This window comes from Castor canadensis, chromosome 3 (genome assembly GCF_047511655.1).
Source record: "Castor canadensis chromosome 3, mCasCan1.hap1v2, whole genome shotgun sequence".
NCBI classification, from domain to species: Eukaryota; Metazoa; Chordata; class Mammalia; order Rodentia; family Castoridae; genus Castor; species Castor canadensis.
Genome location: NC_133388.1, coordinates 67647585 through 67667280, shown reverse-complemented (window position 1 = coordinate 67667280; position 19696 = coordinate 67647585). Strand labels below are relative to the sequence as shown.

At 34.8% G+C, this 19696-nt stretch overlaps 1 protein-coding gene across 1 annotated transcript in view; it reads left to right on the top strand.

Moving 5' to 3' along the window:
- Positions 1-19696, top strand: part of Ttc6 (tetratricopeptide repeat domain 6) — a 192788-nt gene that overhangs the window by 103015 nt on the left and 70077 nt on the right. Inside the window, exons 8-14 of the mRNA XM_074066970.1 lie at positions 236-340; positions 6693-6785; positions 8827-8901; positions 11204-11574; positions 16160-16613; positions 16920-17049; positions 18088-18260. Of these exons, the coding sequence (XP_073923071.1) occupies positions 236-340; positions 6693-6785; positions 8827-8901; positions 11204-11574; positions 16160-16613; positions 16920-17049; positions 18088-18260 (1401 nt within the window). The remainder of the gene's footprint in view (positions 1-235; positions 341-6692; positions 6786-8826; positions 8902-11203; positions 11575-16159; positions 16614-16919; positions 17050-18087; positions 18261-19696) is intronic.

Here is a 19696-nt window from a genome sequence, read left to right as displayed (position 1 = left end):
TTTTTTTTTTTTTTTTGGTCAGGGCTGGCCTCGGACTGAAATTCTCCTACGTATCCCTCACATGCAGCTGGGACCCCATGTCTGGCTCATTGACTGAGATGGGGTCTCCCTAAGTCTTTGTGGGCTGGTCTCAAATTGTGATTCTTTTGATCTCTACCTTCTGAGCATTTGGGATTACAAATGTGAGCCACAGTGCCAGGCCTATTTCTCATAATTCTTTACGTTATTTTCAAAGATGTCTGCTCATCCAGGATTTACAAAGTTGTTGTGGAGCCCAACTGCACCCAAATTTGCTGCTCCAGAATCTGTCATGAGGGAAATGTTATATCCAAAATACGAGGTAACATGCTGAATGAATTTTCTGTATTATTTTTGTTGTTGCTATTTAACAATTAAACTGTATAATTAATAATGACGTTAAATCTTACGAAGCAGTTATATAGTTTGTCAGACAACTATAGTCATGATTGATTGGGTGGCACTGTAGAAATTATGTATGAAAATAATTGCCATATGTGTGCATTATTATATGTATACATATATGTAAATATATACCTGTATACCAATAAAACTATAATTTTATATAATCATATAAGAGACATCTATAGCTTTTTCTATAAGATGTTTTACTTACTTTACCTAGACAAGAATATTGTGTTTTCTTTTCAAAAGTATAATTTATTTGACTGAGGATTCAAGATAAAGTCACGGAGTTTGGTTAGATGCTCTTTGTGGTATTTTTGATAAGTGAAGAATTATATTTTAGATAATAATGAAGAATCGCTAATCATTTTTTGGTGGTGATGATAGCATTGTTGTCCACATTTAGCAGATCAGTGGTCATTTTCCTCAGGCAGCCGCTGGGTGGTCTCCTAATTGACTTCTGTCTTCAGCTACTGCTGCTCCCCATGTAGCCTGGTCAGAACCCCACCTCTGGAACCATTTGCTCTTGAAAGTGCATTTTTTGTTAATCTAGTGTTTAAAAAGCTTAACTCTACCCAAGTACAATTATTAATCTTTTTTTCTTCTTCCCAAAGAATGTTTGCTTACTCTTGCCTTATGTTATAGTGCTTATTGTGCAAATTTTTAAAAAAAGGAAAAATTATCATCTATTATTATTCTGAGTCAGACACTTACTGCCTATGTTTTTGGCCCATTTGCTTTCATTCATAAAATATCTTCCTTTTCTTTCTTCTTTTCTTCCTCTCCTTTCTTATTTTTTTTCTCCTTGCTTTTTTCTTCTTGAAATAATTCAGTGATGAGCATGAATTTTTAATGGCATTTAGAATTATTTTATTTGCATAGTATTTTTAGACAGCTTACTAAAATACCTGTATTAGAAATGGGCAAAGCACAATAAGGGTAGTAGCATAATGAAACAGAGATAAGATGAATACAAAGAAATTGAGTACATATAGGCTGTTGCTTGAAATGAGGTCATGGATTTAACGCTTACGAAGGATGGATCATGTTCATATTTGACCAGCTGTGTTGCGTGCTAGGCCTGGGATGTGTGCGAGGCTCACCTGGCAGGCAAAATGGTAGGCCATTTGGACTAAGATGGCTGTGGTCATATCAAGCTGAATCCCTACAACTATTTTTATCTTTGTTAACTTTGCTATCAGAGTTATTCTTGTTTTCATCTTTTTAAATATTCTGTTATTGATATAGCATAGGAATAAACTTCATGAAAATCTGGAAGAACTCATTGTTTGGATTTATGTGAGTCACTTGGGTAGGTAACTAGTAGTTTAAAATTTGCTCTTCTAATTCTTGGGTTATTCATATATATGGTTTTTTTGTGTGTGTCAATTGGTAACTTACATTCTTACAGAAAGCCACCTATTCCATTGAGATTAGTCAGTAAGAGCACAGAGCTGTATGTGTCATTCTTTTGTCAGCTTTAATCTCTGTTCCCAAGGTTGCATCATTATCTTTCACATCTCTAATTATAGTTTTTGATATTTTCTTACCTAGAAAAATTTTTAGAAAGTAGTTGATTTTTTACATTTATTTTTAAATTATAAATGCACTATACTCTATCAAACTACTGTGCCTTTACCAGTAATTAACAATCACTTTGATTATATTTTTTTAGTGAGATTTATGGTATATGATGTCCTGAATCTTAGGTATCATGGCCAGTCAGTAAGAAAAGCAAATGAGTTCAACCCACCTCTTTAATCAAAAATCCTTTGTATTAATCATTAGCCAAATTGTTACACCTCTGAAAATTAGCTACTTCTCTCTTTTGCAATTTTATGGTTAGTGGTTTCCTGCTTACCATAGAATGCTGGCATTCTATCTGGGCATTTTTCTAGTTTCTCATGTTAAAAATTTCATTTCTTTATCTTTCTCATCCTTTTAAAATAATACAAAAGTCATTTATGAGTTTTCTTCTGTGTAAGGTTTTGACTTCATTTCACTAAATTGTATTAATAGTACTTTCATTTATTTTTGAAATAATTTCCACTTTTTAACTTGTTGGAATTATTTTGCTTAAATTTTATTCTTAATTCTTAATAACACAAAATATGGACCCAGCACACTTCTACTGCACTACTTTGCTACCCTAGTAACACAGAATATATTCTTTAGAATACTTGTTTCTTGAAATTTATTGATATTGATATTTGCTTTGTGATTAACTAGATGCCCTAATATCTATTGATTAAGTCAGTGGTATTATATATAGTTACTAATTTCCCATTGTGCAGGATTAAGCTTTGAAATTAGACAGTCTTGGACTTGAATTCCTCTTACTTCCTAGGTAACCTTGTCTTAATTTCTTGGTCCTTTTTGGTAATGTAAAGTGAGTGTTCTGAGGGTTTAATGAGATAGTATATAGTATATTGCCTGATAAATTTAAATGCTCAATTAATAACAGATTTTGCTGTTGTATTATAATGTGATTTCATTTTTATTGATCTAATATTTCTTTCATTTGACCCAATAAAGACCTTGATTAATTGGGAGTGTTCAATGAAGTTGTGTTTAGTCCATTTGTTCATATGTTACTAACAATTTTTATTTCATGTGATAAAAACTGTTTATCGTAAAAGACTTGGCCTATTTAATGCTTGAATTCTATTATAATATGTCAATTACTATGTTCTTTTCTCTTTGTGTTCAGGAATATTTTAATTCTTTTCCCTTTGTTTTTGTTTTGCTTTAGATGTGCTGTGTAAGTAGCATATGGTTAATTTTGTCTTACTAGTATTATTTTGTAGTGTCTGTCTTACAAATATTCTGTTTTGTCTTTTGTTGAATTATCACATTTTCTTTAGCAATATAATTAACAAGTGTTATTTTTAGTGGCAAAGGCTATTAAATCATTAAGAAATTGTATAAGTAGCATATGAATGCTTTCCTGAAGCAAAAATTTAAAGACATGGAAGGTGTAAGGAGCCTTTCCCATCTTTAACACTATCCTCCAGCTCTCTTCTCCCTGAATTTAACCATCACTGAATGAATTCTGTATATCCACTCAGATGTTTTCATCATTTATGTCTCTCAAATTGATTTGTTTCACTTAAAACATATCTTAACATGTATCTTTGCATTTATATGCGTATTTTTCTGATTGGAATTCTTGATTCAAGTGCATGTATATTTGAAATCTGGGAAGATTCATGTGTATACTTGCATTTTTAGTGAAGTTCAATCTTTTCATTTACTTAAGGAAAAAATATGTAAAGATGCTATGAACTAAAAAAGATTAGTAATATGCAGTATATAAAAAGATTATTTTAATGCAAAGGATTGGTGCATAATAATTTGCATGAGTGGGTATGGCACCCATGGAGATATATCTCTTTCAAGAGAATCTGCTAGAGGAGTATTCCTTTTTTAAAGAAAAATGTTATTAGCGTATATTAGCTGCACAGGGGGCTTCATTGTGACATTTCCATATATGCTTACATTGTACCTTGGTTAGGTTCATCCCCACCATCATTCACCCTCATCTTCTTCCCCTACTTAAAATGATTTCCAAAGTGTTCTCTCTTCATACATGCATGTAAAGCACATCAACCATTTTCATATTGACTGCCTGCCTCTAGCTGCTGTCCTGTGGAGCTTCTATGGCCTTCATTCAAAGGCCATGCATCCTCCAGGCTGTTCCTAACTAGCGACTGAACACAAGATGTTTTCTAGTGCAAACCCATGTCCTGTTGATGTATGTGGGACGGATTTTGTGGTTACTTTGGCTTAGGACCTTCCATCTACCTGTTTGAATCTTTCTCACAACTTCTCTGTGGCCTCTATATTGGATCCAAATGTCTGTTATATTATATCAATATTGCCTGTGTATGTATACTGGCAGATACTTTTAGTATATTAATCCTGTTCCACTATTTTCTGGTGTCCACTACTACTTTGAGAGTGGGTCTTAAGTTTGACCCTTCAACCTAGCTAGTTTAAAATTTTCTCTCTTCTTTCCTGCAGTTTCAGTGTGATATGTCCAGGAGATTGCTTCATAGTTATCACACTTTGGAATCATTGAGAGTTTTGAATTTGTGGTTTGGTATCTTTCATCAACTATGGAAAGCTTTTAGTATCTTTCTAAATATTGCCTCTGTCCATTCTCTTTCGTTTCCTGGAACTTTAATCACATGTACTAGCTACTTTTTTTCTTTGTTACTGGATTCTTTGAAAATTCTTTTGATTTCTCTTACAGTTCAGCTTTATAAATTCTCCCTTCAATTATATTTAAAATATACTGCTAACCTTGCTTGTATTTTTCTTTTTAGAATTTCTTATTTTTCCATAAATCTATTACGTTCTGATGTTTTGGTTTTTTTGTGTATCTGTCAATCTTTAAATGCTTATCATTTTATTTAAAACATTATTTTGAGGAAATATTTGATACAGAATGGCAGTTCTTTCCTCTGGAGAAAATTTTTTTCATTAGAATCTGAGGTCTTTGCCATTCAGAGATAGCCTTAATCTAAAGTCAAGGCTTAAATTTCTCTGACCACCCCTGACTGACTATCTACAAAAGCATTGATTTACATCAGTTCATTCTCACCCTCAGGGTGCAGTCCTGTCCCAGTTTCCACAGAAGTGGGAGATATCATCAGGCTCCACACCTCAGGCAGATTCTAGACTTCTGTATCTGTCACTCTTAGCCCAAGAAGTTGCTAATTCTGCAACTCAGATTTGCCGGGGTTTTAGCAAACATTCTGAGAAGAAAGCCTCTTCAAACACTGAGCTTATCTTTTCAGATCATTGTTTTTTCTTAGATTTTGGCCCATTGTTTCTTCATCAACTTATTGGCCTCTGATGCTTTAAACATTATGCTCTTCATATTACATGTAGCTCTCTTAGTTGTCTTAGCAAAATTATCTATTCTGAAATAATTACATGCAGAGGTCATAATGGATTTGCAGGTGATAAGTGTTTTTATTTCCATTGGCACCCCAGCTTTCACTGTATGCATATCACTATCAGCAGTATCCCTGGAGAAAAGTAGGAGAATTTTTGCAATGCAAATTATGTAAGTAGCATTCTAATTGTCCTCTCAAGGCACATTAGTTTGGGCAATATTTTGACAGGATCCAAGGCTCCAGCATATGAATTATATTCTCTTTTAAAAATAAGCAACTATTATTAAGTTTTGCTGTTTTGATAGCAAACATTTCATTAAAAGTATCCTCTTAAATATGTAATATTCAAAGCTGCTATTCCAGCATATTTGAATATCTTATGTAAGCATATGACAGAATACTTCAAAAATCCTCTTGTATATAATGTATTTTGTCTTTGAAGAATAATAATGAAAGTGTTCAAGTGTCTTTTTTGTTATGTCTACTAATTCTCTTACTATAACTATTTAAAATACAATATACAATGATGAGCCAAAATTTGTAGCTTTCTCTGTTGTTAATGATAATTACATTATACTTTTAAAACTGATTTTTTATTCAATAATTTTTTTTCAATTTGAAATATTAGTCTTTCAGAAAACAGAAGAGAAACACGGTTTAACTAATCATGAATCTACAGGACTATCACATTTTGTTCTAGCTTTTTCTTTGTATTTAAATCGATTATAAGTAAAAGAAGTGGCACATTTAGTAAACTTAATTATTGCCATTTACTGCTAACATAGACATATACATACATGTACTATATACACATATATATATTATAAAATATACATATATATTTTATATACAAATACATATACACTACAGATACACATATATTCTAATTTAATTGGTGATAGACTTCAAAGCATAAAGCATTTAAGGAAAATTTCATTTCAATTTGTATTTAAAATTCTTGTTTGTGCTTGAAAGTGAAGTTTTTATTGACAATAAATCCAGATAATACATCTTACTCATAATTCTGATGTTGAGATGCTAAATACATTCAATGCTAACCTATGAGATTATAATAGGATCATTGATCAGTCCTAAGATTAAGGATGCCAGAAATAATGTAGAAGGAACCATTTTGGAAAAGACGTATGTTTAAGCCATATTGTGGGTTTGGACCAAAAGTCCATTAAAGCTGGACTTTAATGCATCTTTGGAAAGTGTTTATTAAGATTCAACCCACTCCGTACATTTTTTTCCCTTTGGTAGTAATGTTTTACAATGAAATAATTATGATGATGGGCATTTAAAAGTAATTTAATTTAATTTAAAAGTAATATGATTTAAAACTATTATCATTTTTTATCATAGAGTATTCAAGCAAGCAGAATTTTAGCTGAGAAATTTTTGTCTGAAAGCATGGAAAGTATCATTAATTTAGATGATTATAAAAGAAATTTTAAGGTATGTATGACTTATTCTGAATTGTGAGTTGGTTACTATATCTTCCTACAACTCAGAAATTATTTCTAGTAACTCTAGAATTATTTCTTGGTGTTTCCTCATTCTGGGAAATGGCTTAGACCACCAATGGTGTCTTTGTTGAGGACACATTTCTTCTTTCTGAAATATGATGTCTTTAGGACACTCACAAGATACCATTCGTTATTCAATAGCAAGATATCTGCTGTGAGTTTTTCTATACTTTTCAATTTTCTCCTCATTCTTGCCTAGTATTTAAATGATTAAACAAACATGTGTATGAGCCTTTGGCCAAATGGGGAAGCTGTTTATGAAGCAGAGAGATTGGATGTGTACTTAAAACTTCAGGATTATTGCAGTGTGTCCAGATATGTTTATCAAGTAATTAAAAAGGATTAGAGAGAAAGAAGATAGTGATTGAGAGAAGAAGAGAAGTAGGAACTTTATATAAACTAGATTATTAATGCCCTGAAGTTTATGGGAAAACAGGAAACAGTTTTCTTTCATTAGTGCCTTTATTCTTCTACTACCTCTCCATAGCATGGGGTGGTGAGCACCACATATTATTCTGGGACAAATCAAACTCATTTTCTAATCAGTTGAATAGGTTAAACATGTCTCTATGCTTCCTCACTTGTCACCCATACAGTCAGGAAATATCTTCTTCTCTATTTTGGAGGGGGTTGATAATAATTCTAACATGGGTTATTGTTTTGCTGACTCTTTATAGAACAAATATTTGTCCTTATGTATATTTGATTCTTTTATTTTTCCCCAGCCTAAGATCATAATATTCATACTCACTGTTTTATCTGCAGCACCTAGAGGAGTAATTGTCACTTAAAAACAGTCAAATCTACAAATCACACTTTTCTAGGTTGGAAAGCCATTTTCAATTTCTAGATTGTTGTAGTGGCACCCCTTGCACCTATACATCATATATTCTTGTTTTTAGTAGCTGCTCCTTCCAATCCACCCTGCTATAGGCTAAAATCACAAAGGATGATTATGTCACTCATGTCTCAAAAAGCTTAATAACTCAACCTATCAAATAAAATGGAGCCAAAGTACTTACCTAAATTTCATAACTGGTCCCATCTATATTTTCTGTTCCTCCCATTATGTTTCTACTTCCACCTAACATCCATGTACCCTGTTGTCTGCACAGAGTAGGTCCTTGTGGACTAAAATTGCTGACACTTTGATATTTCTCTGTACTTGTTGGGGCTGTTCCTATGGCCTGGGATGTTCTTGACCCCATCTCAGTCTATAGAAATGCTGCTGCCTTCACACAGCTGTGATGCTACCTGTTTTCAAGCCAGTCTATCCAGGTTTCTACCTGTTCAGAATTGACCTTTATCCTTCCTGCATTCTTTTTGCACCTGGTTCATGTCATCTTTACATCATCACCACAGTTGTTCTGGATTATAGATGCTGCTGTTTGCACCACTTTACTATCAGAGGGCACAGCATATCTTTCCCTTGTACTCTAATATGATGGAGCTTTCCATATCTTTCATATAATAGCATGAGTCTTGGTGCCATTATACTAAATGATACTATTTGTGTGGAGGCCAAGAGTTAAAGGTTGAGGTTGCTTGTGATTAGAGGTGACTGCCCAGAAGAAGAGCAGATGTCCCAGGTCCCACCAGTGCAGCCCATGGCTCAGCATGTCTATGCTGCATTCATACACACTTGTGCTGCTCAGACCTGCTGGGAAGCTTTGCACCATAGCACTGGGCACATAGCAGGTTCTCGATATTTGCTATCTCAAGTTGAACTTTAAAAATGAAAATAATATTCATTATTTTACCCTTTGCTAAATTAATTGATGGATTTTAAGTTTTGTTTCTCTCTAAGAAGTCAGTGACTTCAAAACTAGTAAGAACATATATTTTTAATTAGTATATCTACATTTCATTATTTACCTAAAGAATGACCATTAGCCAATTATCATATAGTATTTCAGTATATAGAACAGTGTCTATGCTTAATGTGTATTTTTCATTTGATTATTTCACAGTCTTTCATACTAAAAAAATCTGCTTCATTTGAAAATATTCAAAAACATTTTAGAACACAATTTCCAAAATTGAAGGTATGTAACTGTGCCATTTTTATTATCAAAAAGAATTTTGTGTTTCTAGCAATAATAACCACCTTATGTTCTTTTAAAAGCATACACATTATAATTACAGTTTGAGTTAAATCTATTTTCCCAAGATGGGGGTAATAGTAAGTCATGGAGTATGAATATCTCTGGTGTACTTTAGTATATCTTAAATACATAACTAGCTTGCATGAATTTGTTATTTTTGGAATTTTGGATCTAAATTCATTATAAAGAAAAACATCTTTATAACAACTTGTAATAGGAAATGCAATTAATTTGTTGACAGTGGCTCAATAAATAGGATATGATATATCAAAGGATTTGAAATAATTTTTACTTTATTAATAGTGAATATTATTAGAGTTTCAATTACTAATGATTATTGCAAATTAATAATTGTCAATATAATATTTTGTAATATAAATAAAATTACATTGATTCTCTAATGATTAGATAAAATAAATAATAGAATGGAATTTTGTTACTTAAGCTTATAACTACTGAATTGAAAGTTATGATAGAGCACATATTAATAGTGTTGTATAGAAATGATTTGAAAATAGGCTCACAAATTGATTTTTACCCATTCTACCAATTCTTTTTTGTATTAAAAGTAGAGAATGTGGATATATGGAGAGCATTTGCTTTCATAACTAATACGTATCTACATAACAGTATTTATATGAATCTAATGAAAACCAATCAAATTATTATACTTTGCCTTAACTAACTCACTATTAGCTTTATAATTTGACTTTTGAATAATCTTAAGTATTCTACCAGACCTTTAAAGAACTAACACTAATGATCCTCAGACTATTCCAAAACTACTAAGAGAAGGAATGTTTCTGAAGTCATTCTGTGAAACCAGAATTACCCTGATACTAAAACTGGATAAGGATATAACAAGAAAAAGAACAGGAAAACCATAGCTCAGGAATAACAGTGAGACTGGACAAAAGGGATTGCATCAAATTAAAAAACTTCTACATAGCAAAGGAAGCAACAGAATGAAGAGACAGGCTACAGAATGGGAGAGAAATATTTACCAGATAGTCATCCAACAGGGGGCTAATATCCAGAAATATATAAAGAATTCAAGAAATGTAAAACCAAAAGAACAAATAATCCAATCAATAAATGAATAAATGGGCAAATGAGCTGAACAGATACTTCTCAAACCAAAAAGTACAAATTCTCAATAAATACTTGAAAAAAGTCTCAACATCCTTAGCCATTAGGGAAATGCAAATCTAAACTACACTGAGTTTCCATCGTGCCCCACTCAGAATGGCAATATCAAGAAATCAAACAAGCCGGGCACCAGTGGCTCATGCCTATAATCCTAGCTATTTAACAGGCTGAGATTGGGAGGATGGATTGTAGTTCTAGACCAGCCTGGGCAATTAGTTCATGAGACCCCCATTTCCAAAATAACCAGAGCAAAATGGGCTGGAGGTGTGCTTCAAGCAGTAAAGCACCTGCAGAGTCCTGAGTTCAAACCCCAGTACCAAAAAAAAAAAAGCCAAGCAACAACAAATGCTGTCAAAGATGCAGTGGTGAGGAGGGAACCCTTATGCACTGTTGGTGGGAATGTAAACTAGTACAACCACTATGGAAAGCAGTATATTACTACCATATGATTCTTCTATACCACTCCTGGGTACACTTGAAGGAATCTATGTCAGCATACAATAGAGATATCTGCACTCATGGCACTGTTCACAATAGCCAAGTTACGGAATTATCCTAGGTGCCCATCAGTGGAAGAATGGATAATGGAAAATGTGGAATATATAAGCAATGAAGTATTATTTAGCCATAAAGAAGAATGAAATCATGTTATTTGTGTGTGTGGCGGGGGGGAATGGATAGAATTGGAGATCATCATGTTAAGTGAAATAAGCCAGACAGAGAAAGACAAATATTGCATGTTTTCTCTCATATGCAGTGTCTAGATTTACATAAAGACATGAAAATAGAAAGGGGATTATGAGGGAAGAGGAAGGAGGAAACAGAAGCTGGAAAGGGGAGAAGAGAAGGGAACAAGGAGATGGTGAATAAGATCAGCATACACTATATACATGTATGAAAATGTTATTAATGAAATGCATTATTTTATGTAACTAACACATACTAATAAAAGATTTAAAAAGAAGACAAGATTTAAAAAAATGTTCAGGAAAGTGCCCAAACTTCATTAACAAGAGTTGTAATTGAGTTGATTAAAAATGTAAAGCAACTAAATTGGTTTTGTATTTTTCTACATCTTTGTTTCCTATTACAGAGAGCAAGCTCTGCAGTTGAGTTGAGGAAGGAGGAGTGCATTGCACCATTGCAAATTAGGGATGACATGCAAAGCAACATGGAAGTGCTGAGTTTCCAGAAGGAGATGGCACGGAAGTGCCAGTTCTCTAAGCCAGAGAGAACATCTGAGGTCTTTGTAAAAGAGCACATAAATGACATCTTTGATAGCTTGCAGGAGAAACACAGTCTGAAACATCCATCTCTCTCCCTAACTGAAGCTTCAAAAAAGGCTGGCCTCAGTTACATTATTTATCCCAAGAAAAAGAAGATGAAATGGAAGAAAGGATTAAAGTCCTCAAAACTGGAACGTGTGTATGAAGAGTTATCTAAGCCCCCAAGGATAATTAAAAGGTTTTGTTCAAACAGTATATTTTTATGATATAAGAAATGTATGTTGGTTTGGAGACTCAATTTCATAATTTTACCCCATCACGTTGTTATTTTACTCAGTGCTGAACATATGCTGAACTAAAGTATCAATCCCTCATTGTAAAAATATATGGATACTTCATAGTATAAATAGGTAAATGGTTCAAACGATTGACCTAAGACTAAATCAATTTGATGTCTGAATGAAGTCTCTCAGTGAAAAGGAAAGAATGGTTTGGTACATTAAGCCAATTCCTGGCTTCCTACAATAACTACTCATTCAAAAATCAAAATAGATTGCAGATATTTAATTGTTCTTAAAATTTTAAACTCTTGTTGAGTTGGCAATAAATATAGATAACTATTCTGAGCTTTTTGGATGTTGTAAGCATTTCTTCAGGGATCAACATACAAAAATAATTTTTCTTCTCCCTTGGAGGTAATCATAGCTAGCATATTTAAAAATATGGAGGGACCTAAAATAATAAGAGGAAACTCCATGGATGTTCATGTTTAAGTGTTTTGAATGTAACTTTCTTATAATCAAAGTATTGTGCAAAATAGTTCCTTAAAAAGTCTGAGATTTATTTTTCTTTAGACATTCCTAGATGATAGAGTTAATTAAACTCACACCCTTTTGAAAAGTAAAGACTTCTCTGGTTGATGAGGGAATCAAAATTGTTTTGCTCACTTTTTTTGTTATAAAGACTTGCTAGCTCTGCAAAGGGGTTCATTATCATTTGGTGCTGCTGGTGATTTATTATCTCAGAAGAGTTGGGGGTGGGAGTAACCCATTGTAAATGTGAGTGACACAGCAGAACAGAGGCCAACTGTGGTAGAGAATGGCACATGAATCCTGGTTCTCCATGTACCAGACTTTTCCCTCCAAGGAATGTGGCTTAAACTTTTTCCTTAGTTTAGCTTTAGGAGGTTTCAAGAAGATTCCTCTAGGTGAAATTTGCTTTAGGCCAAAATCAGAAGTTTGCTTATATATTGTTGATGTCTTTACTGATTTTAAAGTACTATGAACCTTCAGCACCCTAGGAAAGGATAACACCGCACCTTTTTTGATCAATCACTGGGTGACTTCTATCTAAGGAAAGGATATAATAGCGTATTAAACACAGCTTCTGTGGGATGTTGTACTGCTCATTTAACTCTTATCATTTTGAATATAAAGTTTTACCATTTAAAGAGATTTATTTGTCTTCTTAAATAAACTAACTTAAAACTTGTGTATGCTGCCAACAGTCATCACAGGAAACACAGGGTGAGCTGAGCCTTCGGGGGATGGCAATAAAAAAGTGCAGCAGAATTTATCAACGACAGTACATTAGTACAGCTTTCTTACTTTTTAAAAAAAAATCTTAATTTCAAGTAACTTACCACATAAATACGGATAGGAAATAATTGTTAATTCAAAATAAGTTATAGAATAACTTTACAAATAATTGTATTTCTATACTTTGAGATGTTTTTCCTTAATCTTAATTTAGCGACTCAGAAATACCCTTCTTACCACCAGCAATGGTGATACAAAGAAATACTGTAATGTCCAGGAGCTCAGCAATTAGAGTGAGCTTGAATAATTGGTTAAGAAATTTACTAAATATCCACACCATATTCTATACCCAGCCTTTAAGCTCTGGCTCCATTAAGGTTAGAAGTGGACTACATATGTTCTCGTATAGCAAGTCAAATCTTGACTGCGGAAAGCAGTTCCAGCAGTATGCATTTGAGCTGATTAAAGACTCAGATGCATGCATTTTCCTCCAGTCCCCTTGATGTGGATTAAGTTACCTTGTAACTTCCCCCCTCAACCAGGTCATGGCAGAACGCCGTGTGTCCTCAGTGACTCAGCTGCTCACTGTTTCTCTGGATGTTGCCCCTCTGCCTTGGTCTTTGAGACCAGTGTTGCGAGACTAACTGGGGAGAGATTGGAGGAAACCTTCCTTAACTGACAAAGCAGTGAGCCCACTGATGACCCTGGCTACCTTGACTCACCTGTAACCCTTGCTTCCTGCTTACTGCGTTTTGACAGAAGTGGTCAGATTCTAGAGGTTTTGGGGGTGTGGTGTAGACAAAAGTCTAATTGGACTGAATTTCAATCTAGCTCTTCAGATCACAAAGACATTGTAGGATTGTTGACATACTGGACAGAACAGCAAAATGCTTATTACTGTCCCTGCAATGTAAATATAAGCTTCTCCTGATTCTCCATATCATAGGATGGAAAAGAAAGTATACCAAGTCAACAGCTGAAGATTAGGTGTCAGGAGGTGTGGTCACTACTTCAGTAAATACCCCCACATCTGGAACCAATGTGATTGTTATCAACACCAGACCAAATTTGTGATAATTTATGGTAATTACCAACTGTATGAATTTTGTACTGGCCAAACAGAAAATAGAGATATGGAATTGCTACTTGTATCGCTCAAGTTCTGATGTTTTCATTAATCTATAATTTCTTTAGTGAGCTGGCTTTTTTTTTTTTTTTTTTTTTTTTTTGCTATCTTGGTGGATAGTGTTGTTGGATGGGAAGAAGGAAGTTCCAAAGAGTTCTACTTGGCTCTTACTACATTATCTTCCTGTCTACACTTTATTCAGTTTTGAAACTTACTTGTTCCACTGTACATTCTGTGGTGAGGAAGGTGGCCACAGGATGGGTCCTGGCCTCACTAGATCCATTGTTAGATAGTCTCAGACTAAGGTTCTTTCTGTCACTTGACTTTCATAGTCTCTAATTTGATTGATGGACTTGTGTGGTAACCACAGGGGGCAATTGAAGATCAGGGTAAGTTTAGAGCCAGTATCTAATAACCTCCAGGAGGGGCGAACATTTCCCCTCTCTCATACCACTGGAAGCTTCAATTGGGGGTTGGGGTTGATGGGATGTGGTGGGGGGAGCACATGACAGGATCCTTTCTCAGTGAGACCTGGCCTGTTCTTCCTGTCAAGTGAAGTTTTGGACTGAGAACAGTAAAGAGGATGTGACTCTTTACTGTAGCTGGTTTGGTTTATGCCCAGAAGACCTGGAAGTTTCTCACCTATGTAAGTCAAAAAACATCTTAGCAGGATGTCCACCTGTTGTATCCACACACATCCTTGCAAGGCAAAATTCTGTTATTACCATTTGGTCATTATGGTTTATTGTTGTAATTGTAGCCTCTGTGTGCATAATGGTGAAGGAATTTTAACTTGAATTTATCACTCCACAGCCATTAATTCCACTGGAATCACTGAACTAAGTTAATTTTCTCCTATTTCCCTGCTTATTATTCTTTTATTTTGTTGGCAGTACTGGAGTTTGAACTCAGGGCCTTGCACTTACTAGGCAGGCTAAGACACACCCCTTGTCCTTTTTGTTTTAGTTACTTTTCAGAGGGATGAGGTCTTGTACTTTTTGCTCAGGGCCAGCCTCAGACCCAATCCTCCTACCTCAGGTGTGCACCACCACACCTGGCCCCAAGTTATCATTCTTTTCCAGAGCTGAGGTCAGCACCCACAAGACTTTCCATAGGTGTTGTGCCCCTTCACTTACGCATTTCCTGGTTTTTCCAGAAGTTAGGGCTTCACTAAGAATGTTCCATATTGCAGATCAATTCCCATTTTCCTGAACCTTCCTCTATAGCAGTGGTTCTCAAAATGTAGTCCCTGCATCAATGTATGTTATCTGGGAGCTTTTTAGATGGGCAAACTCTAGAACTCCATCCTAAGTCTACTGAATTAGAAACTCTGGGGGCGAGGCCCAGAAATCTGTGTTAAACAAGCCTTCTAGGTGACCATTTTGATGCATGCTAACTCATTTGCTTAGAGTTGCCAAGGTAGTCCAGCCAAGGCCGCCCTAAGCCACAACCAGCACCAGTCATTCCCAGGCCACTTATGTGGAGGAGGTATATGGGACGTCGAGGGATTACAGTGGCTGTGACTCTGGAGAGGGTTCAGAAGTCACAGCTGTGTGACTTTGGGAAGTGCTTACATCAGGTGCAATACAGTGACAGTGTAGTCATTGAAACATATTTGTGTAGGAGAGGATTGAGTCTCTTAGATGGGGATCTGACAGTCCCCCAACCAGTTTCTTTTGTCAAGGGAAGATAAGTGGAAATTAAAAATTCTCCCCTACCTTCATGTCTGCTCACAAATTCACTTTTCATATTTCAGTTTTCTGTTCTTCCCCTAATGGTTTCATTGCCATAGTTCACAAGGTTTAGGGGATTTAAACTTTCAGTAGGTACTGCAAATATTCTTTTGGTCTGGAAATGACTACACAATGTTTATAATAATTTTCTTATGTCACGGTTGTCTCCTTAATCATCCACTGTAATTCTCCAGTGTTAACTCGGGGGACTGTTCTCATTTCATAGTCTAGGCAGGCTACAGGAGTTCCTCACATTGTGTTACGATTTTAATGACCAAAAAGGTAGACTTGGGTTGCATAAAATTAGTATATAACTTTATTTTGATACTACAAAACAACAATTTTGTGTGTGACTGAATTGATTTATTGATCAGAAATATAATTATGCTTCTGTAACTAAAAAACATTCTTGCTTTTTAAAACTAGATCCATGTCTCATGGAATACTTCCTGGACAGAAGAAATATTTTATCAAAGTTCCAGTATATGAGCGCCAAATACGGTGTCCCAGTGCGCCTGCGTATTTAAGTTTTGATGAATTTGTTCAAAGTAAGGGAGGAACACCAGCAAATAGTGATCCTTGGACATGGGCAATTTCATTCATTAACGCTAAACGTCAGAAACCTCCCAAGCAAACTGTGGAAACATCTGTCTCTAAAGAACTGCCTGAAAAAGTGTCAGAGTCAACGAAACTAGAATTAAATGATTATGTGACATGTGGTCTTCCACCAGAAGTCATTAGATACTATGAAGCCCAAGTAGAAATTCTGACTGAAGAAATAAACAATAAGGAAACATTTCCTGTGTTTGCATATTGTAGGCGTGGAGCTATTTATAGGAAACTGGGAAAATTACAGAGTGCCATGAATGATCTACAAAAAGTAAGTTTTTAGAAAGAAAATAACAATATTCACTATTTGCATTGCTTTTAACTATGTAGTAATTTTTACTGGAATTTTGAATAGTGAATGGTCGTAGACTGTATGGGATTGTGAAAATGCAATTATTGGCATTTTGAAATAATTACTATTAAAAACACTACATTTTTGTTTGTCACATTGGGAGGTTATATTTTATATTGTGCACATGGGAAGCCATTGGCATCAATAGTGTTTGAAAAGCTTATTTGTTAGTGTACCTTCCTTTAGAAAATCAACTTTAACTGAATTTATACATATATTTTCTAGGCTATATTCTTGGAGCCATTGTTTCTAAATGCCTTTTGGCACCGACATTTCATTTATCTCTTCCAAGACAGAATTAATGATGCTTTGGATGACTTGAATTATATAAATAAATATAATAAAAATAATGCAGGTGGGTTATGTGTGGAGACAGTTATATTATCTGCATCATTATCTCAACTTTTGTCATTATGATAAATATACAAAAGTCAATAGATAGAAGTTCTGTAAAAACGATTGTGATTTTCTTCAGTGAATTTTTTCTCAATATTGCAAAAGGCAGGGTTCATACAATCTTATATTGTTTCCAAAATACTCATCATGGTTTGAAATCCCTTTATCATCCTTACAGTAAATTGGTCCTTACTGTTCATTTCACAAGGAGCATGTGAATGTGAAAGTTTTCATTTCAGAGGTAATTCGCAAATGTTTTCCTAAGAATGTGAAAATACCATACTCATCTTAGTATCTCCAGCACCCACAGCATAACCACAGAATACAATACGAGCTTACTAAACGCTTTTTTTTTTTTTGTGGTACTGTGGTTTGAACTCAGGGCCTTCACCTTGAGCCACTCCATCAGCCGTTTTTTGTGATTGTTTTTTCGAGATATGGTCTCGCGAACTATTTTGTCTGGGCTGGCTTCGAACCACGATTCTCCTGATCTCTGCCTCCTGAATAGCTAGGATAACAGGATACTAAATGCTTGTTGACCTTTGTTGATTCTGATCCCTGTTTGCTAAAAGTCCTTAACATTTTATGACATCAAAACCCAACTTTTTGGCTGAGGCTCAGGTGGCAGAGCATTTGCCTAGCATGTGTGAGGCTCTGGGTTCAATCTCCACTACCACAAAAACAGCCTTAACTTCTTACTTTTAATAATCATGAAAAGACTATGAAACATTTTAGACATGCACAAAGGTAAAAGGTAATTTTTGTCACTTCAGGTTGGGAGTGCTTGTAACCACAAATGAATATTTATCCAGATTTGAGAACAAATTTGGCATTGTTGAAGTAAAAAAACAAAAGATTAAGTGGTGAAGAAAGTATAGTAGATTAAGAAAATATAATATTAAGACTATAGTTTTGGAAGGAGAGGGATTTATTTTTAAATTTTTCATAGTTAATGAAGGGATTGTACCACTAAATTTTACTTTTTCATCTTGTTTAGAGGCATATTTGTCAAGGGCAGAAATTTTCAGAGAAAAAAATAATATTACTTTGGCAATTCTAAACTATACCCAGGCAATTAAGTGCATGCCTACGAATGCTGATGTCTACTTCAGGAGGGGTGAGATGTATGAAAAAGCAAACAAAGTGCTGGCCGTTGATGACTATTCCAAAGTAAGCCTTATCGTGTGTACTGCTGCCATTTATGTATTTTAGGTCAAAAGATTTTCATGCTAATAGTACAGCAAGTTCATAAAAGTATTTTCCTGTATTTTCCACAATCAAAATTAATTGCTTATAGATTAGGAGCTAGCGTCTTCCTTGCTGGTATTGATATCAACATAACTTCAATGATACTTAAAGAAACTATTGGGGTAGGAATAGATTCATATCAAAGTTCGTGTGGGGTATTGAGACAACTCTGAGGGGGCTCAACTCTTCTGGTTTCTCTCCTCTTGTACTAGGAAACTGTGGTTAAAGTAGCCTTAGGTCAAGCAAATAGATCAAATTATTTTCTGCTTTTAAACTCTTGTATAGCTGAGGACCTTCAGAGGACCTACCTGTTCTAAAAGAGTCTATGCTCACTGGTTCACTCACTCATTCATTCATTCATTCATTCACTCTTCACAAATATTTATTGACCAAGCCACTGCATACTGTAGTGGACACACAGTGGTGAATAAAATAGGCATGTTTTCTTCTTACATAGAAGTTATAGTTTAAAGAACAGATACTTATGGGCAGATATAACCACTTAAACATGTAATAACAAATTATGAGTGTGCTGTGAAGGAGGGTAGGAGTTAGGGGGTGCCCAAGAACACCCTTGAAGAAGTAAGCTTATTTATTTATTCATTTATTTATTTATGTGGTACTGGGGTTAGAGGTCAGGGCTTCACACTTGCTAGGTAGGCACTCTATCCATCCCATTAGTCATGCCCCCAGCCCTGACTTTTAACTGTAAATTCTTAATCTTTAGTGTACTTGAAAATTTAGAAGAAATTATTTAAGTAATTTATCTCTCCATGTTCCCAACTACCCTGTTTCTTAATCCATCCATCATGGTTTAGCCATTGACTTGATATTCTTCTGTTTGAGGATACTATTAGAAATTTTGTAACTTCTGGTCTAGAAATGACCCAAAATCTCTTTTGAAGATCCTGAAATTGTTAGATTCGAGATTATATTCATCTCCTCCATCTAGCACTAAATGCTCTAAAGTAAGTTCATATGACACCTTGAAGTCAAACAAGTTTCAAACTCTAGTTTTTCTTTTCCATTTTAAAAATGCCAGGGCCAGCTGGTAAAGGTCTTTTCAACTCAACACATGATTTGGTCTGTCTTGCACATCAGTGTGAAGTGCATGAACCATGCCACTACCAACACACTTCTTTTCCTTGTTTAGGGCTCGATTAATCCTTATTTGATTTGATTGAATCAGCCCTGATGCCTAATGTGTTTCATCTTCAATTAAGGCAAGATGCCGTGAGAGACTCAATATATCTCCCCTTAGTTGAACAAATTCCTGTGTGGATTTGTACTAGAGAATATTTCAGTAGGCCAGAGCCTTGTCCTCTTGCATTTGCTGTGTTTCTTTTTCTCTTGGAAAA